Source organism: Mustela erminea, chromosome X (assembly GCF_009829155.1).
Source record: "Mustela erminea isolate mMusErm1 chromosome X, mMusErm1.Pri, whole genome shotgun sequence".
Lineage (NCBI taxonomy): Eukaryota > Metazoa > Chordata > Mammalia > Carnivora > Mustelidae > Mustela > Mustela erminea.
This window is the reverse complement of record NC_045635.1, coordinates 17,594,316-17,607,483: the sequence shown is the minus strand read 5'-3', so window position 1 is coordinate 17,607,483 and position 13,168 is coordinate 17,594,316. Positions and strand designations below refer to the sequence as shown.

Below are 13,168 nucleotides of genomic sequence, written 5' to 3'. Positions count from 1 at the left end.
TCTTATCAATTATAGCTTTTACAGTTTAAGAATGTACCAAATATTGTAGGGGACATATACCAAAAAATAGCAGCCTTGTTGTCTATCTGCAATCCAAATGTAACTGAGCATCCACGTATGCACGTAGCTAAAGCTGGCAACCTTACATACAAATTTTTGCTATTATAATTCCATAAACACTCATTCGAAACTCTTGAGTTACTTTTCAGAGCTTATAGGCTTTCAGGTTTTAGAAAACTAATATAGTGCATAGAACACAGCTAATATACTACCTCTAGCAATGTCTGGAGTGGCACTCCTGAAACAAGCACCTTAATAATTACATAGGAAATATACGGATATTTTCCTAGGTGGTATAAACAAAGTCTACAACAGTCTCACAGAAGTTAAGAGTTAGTTTTGCCACCACAAGAACTGAAATCGGGTCCAGTCTTGCCAACTGACGGTTACAATGTTCTCTGGGTCTGGGGTTAAGAATCACACACTGTAGACCTGGATTACTACTACAACCAGCACTATTTTCTCCCAATCTCACACCTAATATGCTAAGTTAAAACAGCATTCCCATTTTATAGATGGTAAACAAGAGGCTCTGGATGGTTATTTAATCAACCCAGGATCATATGGCTTTTAAGTGGCCAGATCATGCTTCAAACCCAAGTCAGCTTGTCTGCCCTCAACTGTATTTGGCACGCCCTTTCCTTGTAATTTTTTCCACCTTTATTTTGAAAGAGGGATTCGGAGAAAAGGAAATGGACAAGAGGAGGGAAAAAAGGCTATGGAGAGGAGACTTTCAGAAACGGGTGGCACCTGCTCAGAAATGGTCCAGAGGTCATCAAACGCTTCCAACTTCTGAGCTTTCACCCTGCACGACTAGACAAGCACGACTTCCATCCTGCACGACTAGACGCGCACCCCCACCACGCACGCACCCCCACCACGCACGTACGCGCGCCCCCACCACGCACGCACCCCCACCATGCACGCACGCGGGCCTCCACCACGCATGCGCGCCCCCACCCCCTCCACTCCATCCCCGCTCCACCTCCCGCGCATGCCTTTGTGCTGCTTCTCATTTGAAACCTTCCCAGGGGCCCATTTATACAGTGTGTACCTAACAGCTGTTCTGCAGGTCCCTAATCACAGTGAGGTTCATGTTACACTGAAGAGGATATATCCTTGGTGAGCCTTTTGTCACAGAGACAGAAAAATCAGTATTTTTTTTCAGTATTAGAAAGCTGTTCACCAACGTGAAAATTAAAAACAGAACAGCAAGGCAAAACAGACTAGCTGCCAGGAGACGACATAGCAAACGGCATTCTGTAAGGTTTACTCTTGCGTTATTACAATTTGTAATAAAGAAAAAACTCATACGGTATGTGGCTCTCCATACCAAAAGTTGCCTTCTCAAATTGAAAATTTTTCAGTTCAGAAAATCTCATTTTCACACATCTGCAAGGACCCAACCACAGCAAAATCACAAGGTGACATGAAGTCTAAAATGTGACCTCTGACAGTTCCGCCTGGTGGTCCACTCTACTTCATCTCATCCCTTTCCATTGAAATCCCCTAGGTCAGCGGCTCAAGCTGCAAACAGGAAAGGGTATGGGAATTCCCAAATTATTCTCACCCTTTCCGGGGTGAGATCGAGAAGCTGAAACTGTTATCCAGTCACCAGACTCTGGTAGGTCTATCCTTATGAAAAAGGCAAGACAGGACCAAGGCTGAAGAGTTACCAGGTATGGCCTTATCACACAAAAGCACTGATGGAGAGCAAACAGACATGAACTTGAAGCCCAGTGCCGCACCAAACTCAGGATGTGATCCTGAACAAATTATTTAGCTTCCAGAAGCCTCCATATCCTCATCTGTAGTTGGGTCTGGTGAAGGCACTGACATCATGGGGTTCTTATGAAGATTTTATGAGATAGCAGCATATGTAAGTCACTTAACACAATGACTGGTTAAAAATATATATATAGATCACTTTAAAAAGGGACAAAAAATAACATACTGTCTAATCCATTACCTCTGTATAAGGCCTCTGAATTTAAAAGCTCTTTTACCCAAGTCTTTTCTAACTCAGCTAATGCCACTGCCAAAAATCTAAGCATCACCTTGATTCTCTGCTTTTTCTCACAGCCCACTTCAAATCCTTTGGCAGCCCTCTGGCTCCTAAACCCTCTACACTCTGCCTTTCCATCTCTGGAATTCAAGAAAGCATCGAGTCTCATCCAGCTTACCGAAATAACCTCCCTCCTGTGGACCTTCTTCCGTCTTGCTCCCTGTGGTCTGTTCCCCACCCAAGAAGACTCTCCGAGTCCAGGTGTGCACGGAGAGATCGTTTAAATGCTAATAAGATCATGTCTCTGTCTTTACTGAAATCTTTTGGAGGCTTTTCAGCACACTTAGGAAAAACCCACACTCGCTGACACCCCAGTTCCCCACTAAGCCTCTCATCACCTGCACTCTGTCCCCTATGCACTTAAGTTCTTCCGCTCTGGGACCTTTGCCTCAGCTCTTCTGTACCTGGAAAGCCCTTTCCTTGATCTTCACACATGTCCCTTCTCATCATTCAGGGTCATTTCAACATCATTTCCTCAGACTTCCCAATCTAGCCATCCTGTCCTTGCTATCACATTACTGTACTTGAATATTTTAATTTTCTGCACAACATTACCACCAGCCGATCTTTTTCTTCCACATTGATCACCTTGTGCTTATTGATGGTCTTTCTTCCCCTACCTGGTCATTCAAGTTCACTGCTAACTCAGTGCCTGACTTGGAATAAATATTTGGCAGATTATTTCATTAATCTCTTAAGACCAAGAGGAAAGTGAAAGGGCCATGTGCTTAACTAATCCTTATGACTCTCCCCTTGGAAAATGCACTAGTGTTTGTGCCCACGTGCCCACTTAAAGAAGAGGGGTGGGCCGCTGAAATCTGGGTCCTGCAAATCTAGGCCCTAGCCCTATTCCTTCTTCCCTATAGAGGGAATATAAGCTATGCCAAAACGGAGGTGAGTTTAAACACTCATATTCACTGTGGAGTACCCACTGATGCATGGCCCTTTAACCTCCAGACAAGCTTGACTTGTAATGACCCAAAGTGACTTCAGGTGATAGTGGAAGCGAAGATTGATGGAGGATCCCTGCTCAGAGGCAGACAGGTCAGACCCACTGACCAAATGATACAGAGAGACTGCTTAGGGTAAACAGGGACCTATATCCAGCTGAGACCATAGGAAGGCTGATGGTCTCTCTGTTCGGGTCTTAAGAAAAGCCATTTGGCCTTCCAAGCCCCTTCTAGATTTTCTTATAATGACTTGGAATACCACACAGCTGTTTTTTTGCAAGGAAGGGAAAAACAGGAAGCCAATACTCCACAATTTCACACTGAGCGTTTCCCATCGAAGGTAAATGGAAAGGTTCATCAAAATTGCATTTTGTACTTGGTAAACCTCAAACAAACAGAACACTAAAAATACCAACTGTTTCCTCTTCCTTTCCCCAAGGTACCATAATGATAACTTGACACAGGAAGGAAAACGGACTTACCAGCTTCGATGCATTCTGGCTTCAGGCAGTACTCCTGTTTAGCTTGGAGACTTAAGAAACCTTGACTCACTGGAAAAACAGACCAAAATAAAGAGATGACTGTCTTGTAGCAGACCCCCATCAGGTAACCCACAGTCAGGCACATATGCTAGACATCTGATATCAGTTCGTCTTTCTCGGCATTGACCCGGAGTTCAAAAATCCAGGGGGCTCGGTATCACCGAACCAGATTCTGGTCACAAGCTAAGTAACCTTGGTGAGACTCGGCTGCTCTGAAATTGGGTTCTCTAGAATATAAGAGGAGTGGATACAATCAGATCAGTGCTTCTCAGAGTGGGGTCCCCAAGCCTCCGGAGCAGCATCCCCTGGCAGCTCTTTAGAAAGACCTACTGAGCCCTACCGCTGACCTGAATCAGCAAGTCTGGGGGTGGGGCCCAGCCATGTGCTTTTTGGCAAAGCCCTCCAGGTGACTCTGATACACACTCAAGTTTGAGAGCCACTGGGCTAGATGATCTCTCAAGTCTCTTCCATCTCAAGTTATCTATGATTTAAGTCTCATAATTTCACTCTTTCTGTTTACAACTACATTCCTGTTTTAGAGATGGGGGAAAAAAATGAAATTTACAACTATGTCATTGGGAGCAAATCCAGACTAGAAGGAGAAAAATAGTATGCGTGGCATTTAATGTTTAGATAAGATTCAGAATCAGTTCTGATGGTGTGTGTGTTACGGCGGGAGGGGGGGGGTACACCGTATATTATTCAGTCATCTAGCAAGGGAGTCATGATATGCCGTGTACCCCACACACCCTCCTCCCACCAAACTCAGCCTAGCCACCAGACCTGCGGCTCGTGGACCAAGCTTCCACCTACTCCCACCAGAACAAAACAAAACAAAAACCCTGCGAGATAGAATTAGCTTTTCACCAATGGCTTCATCTTCCCCATCTGGCTGACAGTATTATCTAAATGGATTTCTGCAGAAGTACAGAAGGGCGCCCTATTTGTAAACTCCAGGCAGCACCTGGGCATTAGCAGATGTGAGTTTAGATTTCAAAAATATTTTTGGTAGCCAAGGAAGTTCATGGAAATTCATGACTGCTGTAGTCTGTGAGCAGAAATAAGGAATCCTCGGAGATGTGGCTGCGGAGAGATGAGTGGTGGGGGGGTGAAGGGGAGCCGAGGCCTTTTGTGGCATCTCAGCTGAGAAGCAGGATAAGAAAACATGGCGGTACCTGTGTTTCTGATAGAGACGGAAGGCCTGTGTATATCTCTTGCCAGTGTGGTGATTTGTATTTGTTATTAACCCACATTCTAAGAGGAGCCTGCTTTTTCTTTGTTCTTTTCTCTGCTGCCATCCTCCAAACAGCCATTTTACTTGTGTTACATTATACATTTAATTAAAAAATAAATTAAAAATATATTAAATTTTTTTTTTAATTTAAAAAAAGAAAATTGCCTATGGAGCATCTCAGGTCTATTTTTAAGAAAAGAAGTATCTTAAGGGTGCCTGGGTTTCTCAGTCGGTTGGGTGTCCAACTCTTGATTTTAGCTCGGATTCTGATCTTGGGTCCTGGGATCAAGCCCTGCATCAGGCTCCACACTCAGTGGGGAGTGTGGTTTCCATCCCTGATCTCCCCTCCCGGGTTGCGCACTCTCTCTCTCTTTCTCTCTCTAAAGGGAATAAATAAATCTTTTTTAGAAGATTTTATTTATTTGAGTGAGCGAACACGAGAGAGTGGCAGAGGGGGAGGTAGAAGCAGGCTCCCCACTGAGCAGGGAGCCCGATGCAGGGCTCGATCCCAGGACCCTGAGACTATGACCTGAGCCAAAGGCAGAGGCTTAACCCACTGAGCCACTCAGGCACCCCAGAAACAATAATATTTTTAATATAGAAAAAGAAAATGTTACTTTTTACTGATTAGGTGCTTTAAAAATCACTTAAGGAACTTAAGGAACAGTTTGGTTTCTCATTTTAGATTTTTCTCTAACTAGCAGAAATGACGCAGAATGCAGTGGAGTCATCCTCAGACCAACAGTGTGAGAATGACCATAAAGTGGGGGGGTCAGCAAACTATGGTTCATGAGCCAAATGCAGTCTTCTGCTGGTTTCTATACAGCCCATGAGCTAAAAATGATTTTTACATTTTTTAATGGTTGGAAAAAACCACAAGAAGAATAATATTTCATAAAACTGATCTGAAATTCAAATTTCAGTGTTCGGAAATCAAATTATATCAGAATACAGTCACGCCTATTTGGGTACATATTCGTCTGTGGTTGCCTTCTTGCTATAAGAGAGTCGAGTAGCAGCACAGACACTGGATGGCCCAAAAAGCTGAAAATATTTACACTCTGGCCCTGCACAGAAAAAGTTTGCCAACCATTACATTTGAGGAATAGACTGTGGGGTGGAAGAAGGCGGGGAGGAGGTAGAGAAGAAAGGACCCCTTAAAATAAACTGGTTGTGCTTCTACCTGTCATTTTAAATTCTAGTTTTCTAGCTTCTCTGAGACCCACCCCAAGGCCAGTGGCAGTCACTCTTACTGTAGAAGGACTAAGGTTTAGGAAAGAGATTAGCCCAGAGCCGAAAATACAAAGAAGTAAGGAGGGATGCTAGAAATTGCAGGCATGTGCCTAAATTTGGACAGACAGAAAAATACCAACCAGGAAGCTCTTTGAAGAGAAGAGGACTTAACCAGAATATTGTCAGGAAGAGCATTGCCTTGCAGGTCCCTGGAGATTTTCAGACAAGGACTTTTCACTAAGTGCACGGTGGAGGTGGGTGGCAAAGCCTGGGGGACTAGGCAGTGGAGAAGGCTGGGGGGAAAAGGTCTGAAATAGTGCAGAGATGTTTGACAAAAACCTCCTGAAGACTGTGCATTTATCTGAAAGCAAATATCCCCAAATATAGACATCCAAGGGGATGTTGTCAGCTAGAGCAAGGCTTCTCAGACTTAGTTTGCAAATGAATCACCTGGGGATCGTATGGAAATGTAGATTCTGAATCAGTAGTTCTTGGAGGGGGGGGGCACCTCGGGATTCCAAGTGGGGCGCATTCTGCCAGTCCAAGGGCAACACCGAGTAGTAGCGCAGGTGTAAAGAGGCTATACTTCTATTCTCTGACATCATTAGAGCTCCTCTTAGAAATCTGCAGTGAGAGCCAGGTAACTGGGCATACTGCAAATTATTTTTTTCTGCTCTAGGCAGGCCTCCTTACCCATAGCATTGCCTGGTTTCATGAATTTTACTGTGCTCTAAAAACTTTAGAGCTGTTTCTGAATAATCATCTCCTCTCAAGGAACAAAGATTTGCTCCCATTGAGAATATTCCAACTAGGGGTGCCTGGGGGACTCAGATGGTTAAGCATCTGCCTTCAGCTCAGGCCATGATCTCCAGGTCCTGGGATCAAGCTCAGCTTCTACCTCCCAGCGCAGTGTGGAGTCTGCTTCTCCTTCTGCCTCCGCCTCTCCCCCTGCTGGTGCTCTCTCTTGTCTCTGTTTCTCTTCCAAATGAATAAATAAAATCATAAAAAAAGAGAGAGAGAGAATATTTCAACTAATACATAACAGCCTCAGAATACAGTCGTTCTTAAACCGTGGAATTTCAAATGCTTCAAGCTGCAGAAACATTGAGAAGAGTGCGGATTTTTACATAAACGATCATCCTTTGGATTTTGAAGTTTGGGAGCGTTCGTGAAACACAAATAGTCTAACTTTGTACTCACTTCCCACATTGTATGCAGTTCCCATATGGGCATGACCATATCATCTTCCTCTCCTTTGAATTTCAGGAGAGGACACATGTCTAAACCCCAAGTGCCGAGAAATCTCAGAAAAGTTTTTGAGATCCACAAATTCAGCTGCAGGAGTAGGAGGTTTAGCTGTAGCAGAAAGTAATAAACCTATCTAATTTCCGAAGTCTGCAGCCACAGAGAACATGGAAAGATGGTTTGCTGGTTTTAGCAGAGTTTTCAGCAACACAACCCTAACTCTTTTCAAGTCGAATCACTGGTTTTCCCTTGCCAGGATAAACACGGCCTCCTGCAACCTGTGCGAGCCAAAGAACATTTCCAGGCTCGCTGCATTTCAGACTGCACCTCAAATCCCCTAAGGATAGAGGCTTGTTCCCATATAGCTTTCAAGCTCATGAAATAGTATGGGCTGTATGAGGAAACTACAAAGGCTAATAATCAAGGGTCCAGAATGCCGGCAATTTTAGAAAATCCATCTCCGCTTTTTATGACATTTCATTCTTATTCATAGGAATATGCTTTTCATCATCATACTCTCTGGGTACATCATTGTCACCAAGGGTCATTAAAATAATTGAATCACAATACCTTTCCAATGTTGGAAGGACAACCTCTGTTTCCCTTCATATTAATTTTTAAATCTAGAAAAACAGAGTTAAAATTTCATCCCACCAGAGTCACTGGATTAGAAAGGCATTGAGGAATATCCTTAAGGTGCACATTATTATTTTTTAAAGATTTTATTTATTTGACAGAGATCACAAGTAGGCAGAGAGGCAGGCAGAGAGGAGGAAGCAGGCTCCCTGCTGAGCAGAGTCCGATGCAGGGCTCGATCCCAGGACCCCAGGATCATGACCTGAGCTGAGGATAGAAGCTTTAACCCACTGAGCCACTCAGGCGCCCCTAAGGGGCACATTTAAAGACTGCTTTGCATTTTTTTTAAATGTATTTAACAGAGAGAGATCACAAGTAGGCAGAGAAGCAGACAGAGAGAGAGGAAGAAGCAGGCTCCCTGCCGAGCAGAGAGCCCGATGCGGGGCTCGATCCCAGGACCCTGGGACCATGACCTGAGCCGAAGGTGGAGGCTTTAACCCACTGAGCCACCGAGGCATCCCTGTATTTTTTTTTTTTTTAAGTTAAAGTTCATGATTCATTCAGGCAAACATTAGCAAAACTCAAATGGAAAAAAAAAAAAAAAATTCCAGCATGGTTTTGATCATAACATAGTCTTTCCTCACAAAATAAATGAAGGTATCTGACTATGAATTCATAAACCCTCATTTTGCTAAATGTAAAATGCAATGTGTAAAGAAAAAAAAAAAAAAAACGTTTGCGCAGTGCAACTGAGTCCTCCAGCCGCTGGAAGCCACTTGAAACCCACTTGGCATTTCTGGACTATACATCTGGTGGCACGTATTTATTTCTTCGACTTCCTAAAGAAAGGGCTCCTTTTCCTTCTGCATATTTAACAGAAGCTAAGGATACACCACCTACTCACACATTCAAACAGCCCTCCACCTGCCTCCTGACCAGGTCTGCCAGAATAAAGCACAAGGAAACGTAACTGCACTCGCCTCAATCCCTGGCCTCCAGCGCCCCACTTACCTAGAAAGAGGATCATACCCAGCACCAGGGTGCCGCCAATGAACACAGCCAGAGCAATTCGAGTGCCTCTGTTGGCGGTCTTTCCAGTCTCCGTGCTGCTCCCCATTTCTGCCTCCATCAGGAGGGTACGCAGAGGCCACGCAAAGAGAAAGTCACTTTTTGTGGTCTGGTGGCTGGTCTCAAGAGTCTGTTAGGCGTTGACATCCAAGGTCCTCTTGTTCTTCTACTAACAGACAGCTGAAGAAGTCCCGTCAGGAAATCTTCCCTCGCCACCCTTTCTCAAATATTTCTCCACAAATGAAATAAAAGAAACCCCAAATATTGGTTGCCTTGGCTTTCCCCCTGACCAGACAAAACAAACAGTGGTTGCTTTATCTTGGTGCTCTCCCCACCCCACCCCCCCAGCAAAGTCGCTCGCAACCGATGATTTGGCAGGCTCTTCTCTCAGGCGTTCTGAGTGTACATGTTTTACTATGTGGCTGAACAGATGTTTTAGCTATTTAAATGTATAGTCACTTAGGGAGGAAAAAACAATTGTCTTTATCAAAACTGGATTCTCATCAAACTCCCCCAAACCGTGATAAGTTAGGTGGCGAGGATTCTCCGGCCCTGCTCTAAGGTCTCAGTGAATCACGTAATTCTTGTGCACTCATCATTCTGCTCGCCTCAACTGTCTCCATCCAAGCTATTGTTTCGGTGTGCAAGTCCCTTTTTAAAGCCCTCTAAGAGTTCCTGGGATATCCTGGAGCATTTTATTTTAGGAACTTGGTGTATGACGGCATGTGCCAAAAATCAGAGTCATAGTCCAGTGCAGTGCAAAGCAGCAATTAAGGCAACCTACAGAGGCTGATGGTTTGGACGGGAACTTTTTTTTTTTAAGGAGAAAGAAAAAGCACTTCCTCTCTGTGGTGAGCATTCGAATTAAGCTTATTAACAACCACAGAAGAAATGGTACAAGATTTTTTTTCCCTCCGCATCTTTTGATGGAAAGTGCCCTTGTGTATTTTGCCCTCCGGGCCCACCAAAGCAGCCTTTGGTTAGTACAGTTTTGTGTTTCTGTGATACGCCCATTTCAGCAGATTCTCCAGGATAAAAATCAAAGGTGATTGGTTTCACTGGAAAGACAGAGTGAATGACTGGGTCTTTGATTTGTTCAACTATGCGAACGATTTAAATTATGAAAATCTGCTTTCTTCCTGGGGAAAGGCAACTGAGAGTCCATTGCTATGGGTTTTATTAGCCAATGATACAGATAACAGTGTTGTGAACCAATGCTACTACTTAACTGTTATTGTTTTGCTGATGCTCATAGGACAGCGGGAATGGGGGTGGAGAATTCGTCTGAAAACCAGTAGAGCACAGTTTTCATGCAGAACTTGTGCCCATGGCCTTGTGGGTCCCACTGGAGCTCTGCAGAGGCTGTTGAGCCCCGCATTACGTGGCCACATTTTCACGGTCCTGTCTGGCTGGTCTGGGTCAGGCCTTATACCCCTGGCATGGGGTTCTTTCAAGGTTTTTTTTTTTTTTTTTAAAGATTTTATTTATTTATTTATTTGACAGAGAGAGAGATCACAAATAGGCAGAGAGACAGACAGAGAGAGAGATGAGGAGAAGCAGGCTCCCTGCTGAGCAGTGAGCCCCATGCGGGACTCGATCCCAGGCCCCTGGGATCATGACCTGAGCCGAAGGCAGAGGCTTAACCCACTGAGCCACCCAGGCGCCCCTCTTTCAAGGTTTTAGACTTATTCCAAAACACATCCTACCTCACTTTCTGCTCGTTTCATGTTGCCCCAAAGGCAGAAGAGCACAAGCCTTTGTCCAAATTATGACACCACAGTATGCTATAGATATTATGTGCTTATTACCTATTGATGTTATTTTGTTGTTGTTATTCCATAACACATCTTAGCAGGCCTTTGGCTCTTAGGACGGGATTCTCCCAAGAGATTTTAGACTTGAATCCATAGTACTTCTTAGACTGTGAGCTCTGTGAAGTCAGGAATCACATCCATCAAGTTCAATGCTATAGCCCCAGCATCTACAGTTCATGGCCCACAAGAGTGAAGGCAGTAATAAGAACAATGAAAATCAGGCAAGTGAGCTCCCAGGTACTCACTCTTAAAAAGCAGCTTTAGGACGCTCAGATGTTAGTGTCTGGGTGTCTCGCAGCCTCCCAATCCTTTGCTAAATGCTCAAAGGATAATGATATATCACAGAGGGACAGCACGTTTATTTCCCAGTTTAGCCTCATGGTAAAAGTATATGCTTGATAGCAAACGTCTTTTTAAGTCTGGTTTGCCATGAGAACACTGAGGCCCAAGGACTAGCCTCAAGAAGTACAGCAACTCGGGAAAGGGAAAGTCGCTGAGGGGACCGCTGCCATACATCGTCGGTCTGCAGCTTGACCGAGCTCCCTGTGCACGAGGGACCGGCCACCGACACAAGTGTTAACACCACTTCTTCCTGCTTCCCTTTCTTCTCCAAGTCTCCCCACACTTTCCGGAACCAAACTGACAGGCCATGGTGGCTGCGGGTTGGCGACTAGGACTTATCCTGACGTACAGCTATTCCTCATTGAAACACGTAAATTCGTTCTGGAACACTCAACTGCAAAGTGAAAAGCCAGTAAACTAAAGAAGACGTCCATGAATCCTAATAGGAAAACTACAATGCATTCCATCCCAAACAAAGATACGCAAACGCAGAGAAGAAAATACATTAATTGAACAATGAAAACAAGCCTAGAAAAGTAATAACTTTCAAGGTATTGAAAATAAATGCAGTTTGTTCACGTAATGCGAGTAATGAAGTTTTATTTTCCTCACCAAAGGAGGACTTGAGAGCAGGAGAAAGGGGGCTGGTGAATTGTTCATTAGAAGGTGCATTCCTCATTCTGTGCCATTTTCTGCATTAAGTTTTCAACCTTTTGGGAAATGTTGATTATCTTGCACTCAAACTGCATTTAAAAATAAACTTGTAGCACTGAAGGGTCACCTGGCTGTCTCAGTCGGTGAAGGGTGTGACTCTTGATCTTGGGGTTATGGGTTTCAGCCCTACACTGGGAGTAGAAATTACTTAAAAAATGAAATCTTTGAAAAAAAAAAAGGGGGGGGGAGAGAAAAAGGTTGTAGCACAGGAAAAAGAATAGAGCAAAATAAAGAAGTTCAAAGTATAGAAAAATAATGAATGCTTACAGGAGACAAAAGCAAGGGTCTGCAAACTCGGGCACGTGGGCCAAATCTGGGCCACCACCTATTTTTTATAAATAAACGTTATTGGAACAAAGTCACCCCCATTCGTTTACATATTGTCTATGATTGCTTTCATGCTACAAGGTCAGCGTTGAGTAGTTCCGTGACCCAGATATGGCCCATGGAATGGATTTACTCCCCGGCCCTTCACAGAAACCCTGGACTAAAGGGTAGTAGAAGATGCTGCCTCTTATCCTCACCTACACTGCGCACTAACACAAAGCAAAATGTTCACCTGAACTTGACCAGCTTCACAGAATTCTTCTATTAAACGTTCTCTGAACGCCAACTGTTGTGTCAGGGAAATTGGTCAATGCGTCTTTGAAACTGTAATATTAAAACTATGGCATATTATTTAGTGTGTTTTGGGGTGAAGTGTTATTCTGGGATGAAAAGGGGGGATGTCAAATAATGTTATAATTTCTCACGAGCCATGAAAATCAGTTAACTGAGAAGTCACTACACAGGTAAGTCTGCTTAATCATCTGGTCTGCCCCCGCTTGATTGTTTCCATTCAGAACTTCCAGGACTGTCCTGAGCTTTAACTGGAATCAGTCAATGGCATCCAGAGAAATTTCTTGGGCATTTCTCAGGTGGCTGGCCGCGTACAAGGCCCTGTGAGGGCAGACGAAGAAGCCATGCCCGGGGTTCAGTAAACTGGGCAATCATCACAGCAGACAAAGCCCTTGGCCACCAAGTTACAGAGCACTGAAGTCCACCATGTGTCCAGAGAAATACAAATCCCTGAATGACAGATCCACTGGGCAGACTTCCAGGGGGACCTACTAGAATGGACAGCTTGAGGGCATAGGCCAAACCCCAGCCGGGCTGGGACTCACCTGGACATTGACATCTCTCCCCGTAGGACTCCCAGGTAAGATTATTTATCCAGAGTTAATGGAATCCTGCAACCGTGGCCCAGCCTCAGTGGCCGGGATGACAAGCAAAGAGGAGTCTTTATGCTACACGAGTGCATCTGGTCATTACTCGGAGGCGCCGGG

At 44.4% G+C, this 13,168-nt stretch overlaps 1 protein-coding gene across 1 annotated transcript in view; it reads right to left on the bottom strand.

The window, feature by feature from the left end:
- PHEX (phosphate regulating endopeptidase homolog X-linked) overlaps positions 1-9,852 on the bottom strand; it is a 204,100-nt gene extending 194,248 nt beyond the window's left edge. Inside the window, exons 1-2 of the mRNA XM_032330228.1 lie at positions 8,917-9,852; positions 3,558-3,626 (exon numbers count right to left, since the gene is read on the bottom strand). Of these exons, the coding sequence (XP_032186119.1) occupies positions 3,558-3,626; positions 8,917-9,034 (187 nt within the window). The 5' untranslated portion in view covers positions 9,035-9,852. The remainder of the gene's footprint in view (positions 1-3,557; positions 3,627-8,916) is intronic.
- Between the last annotated feature and the right edge of the window lie 3,316 nt (positions 9,853-13,168).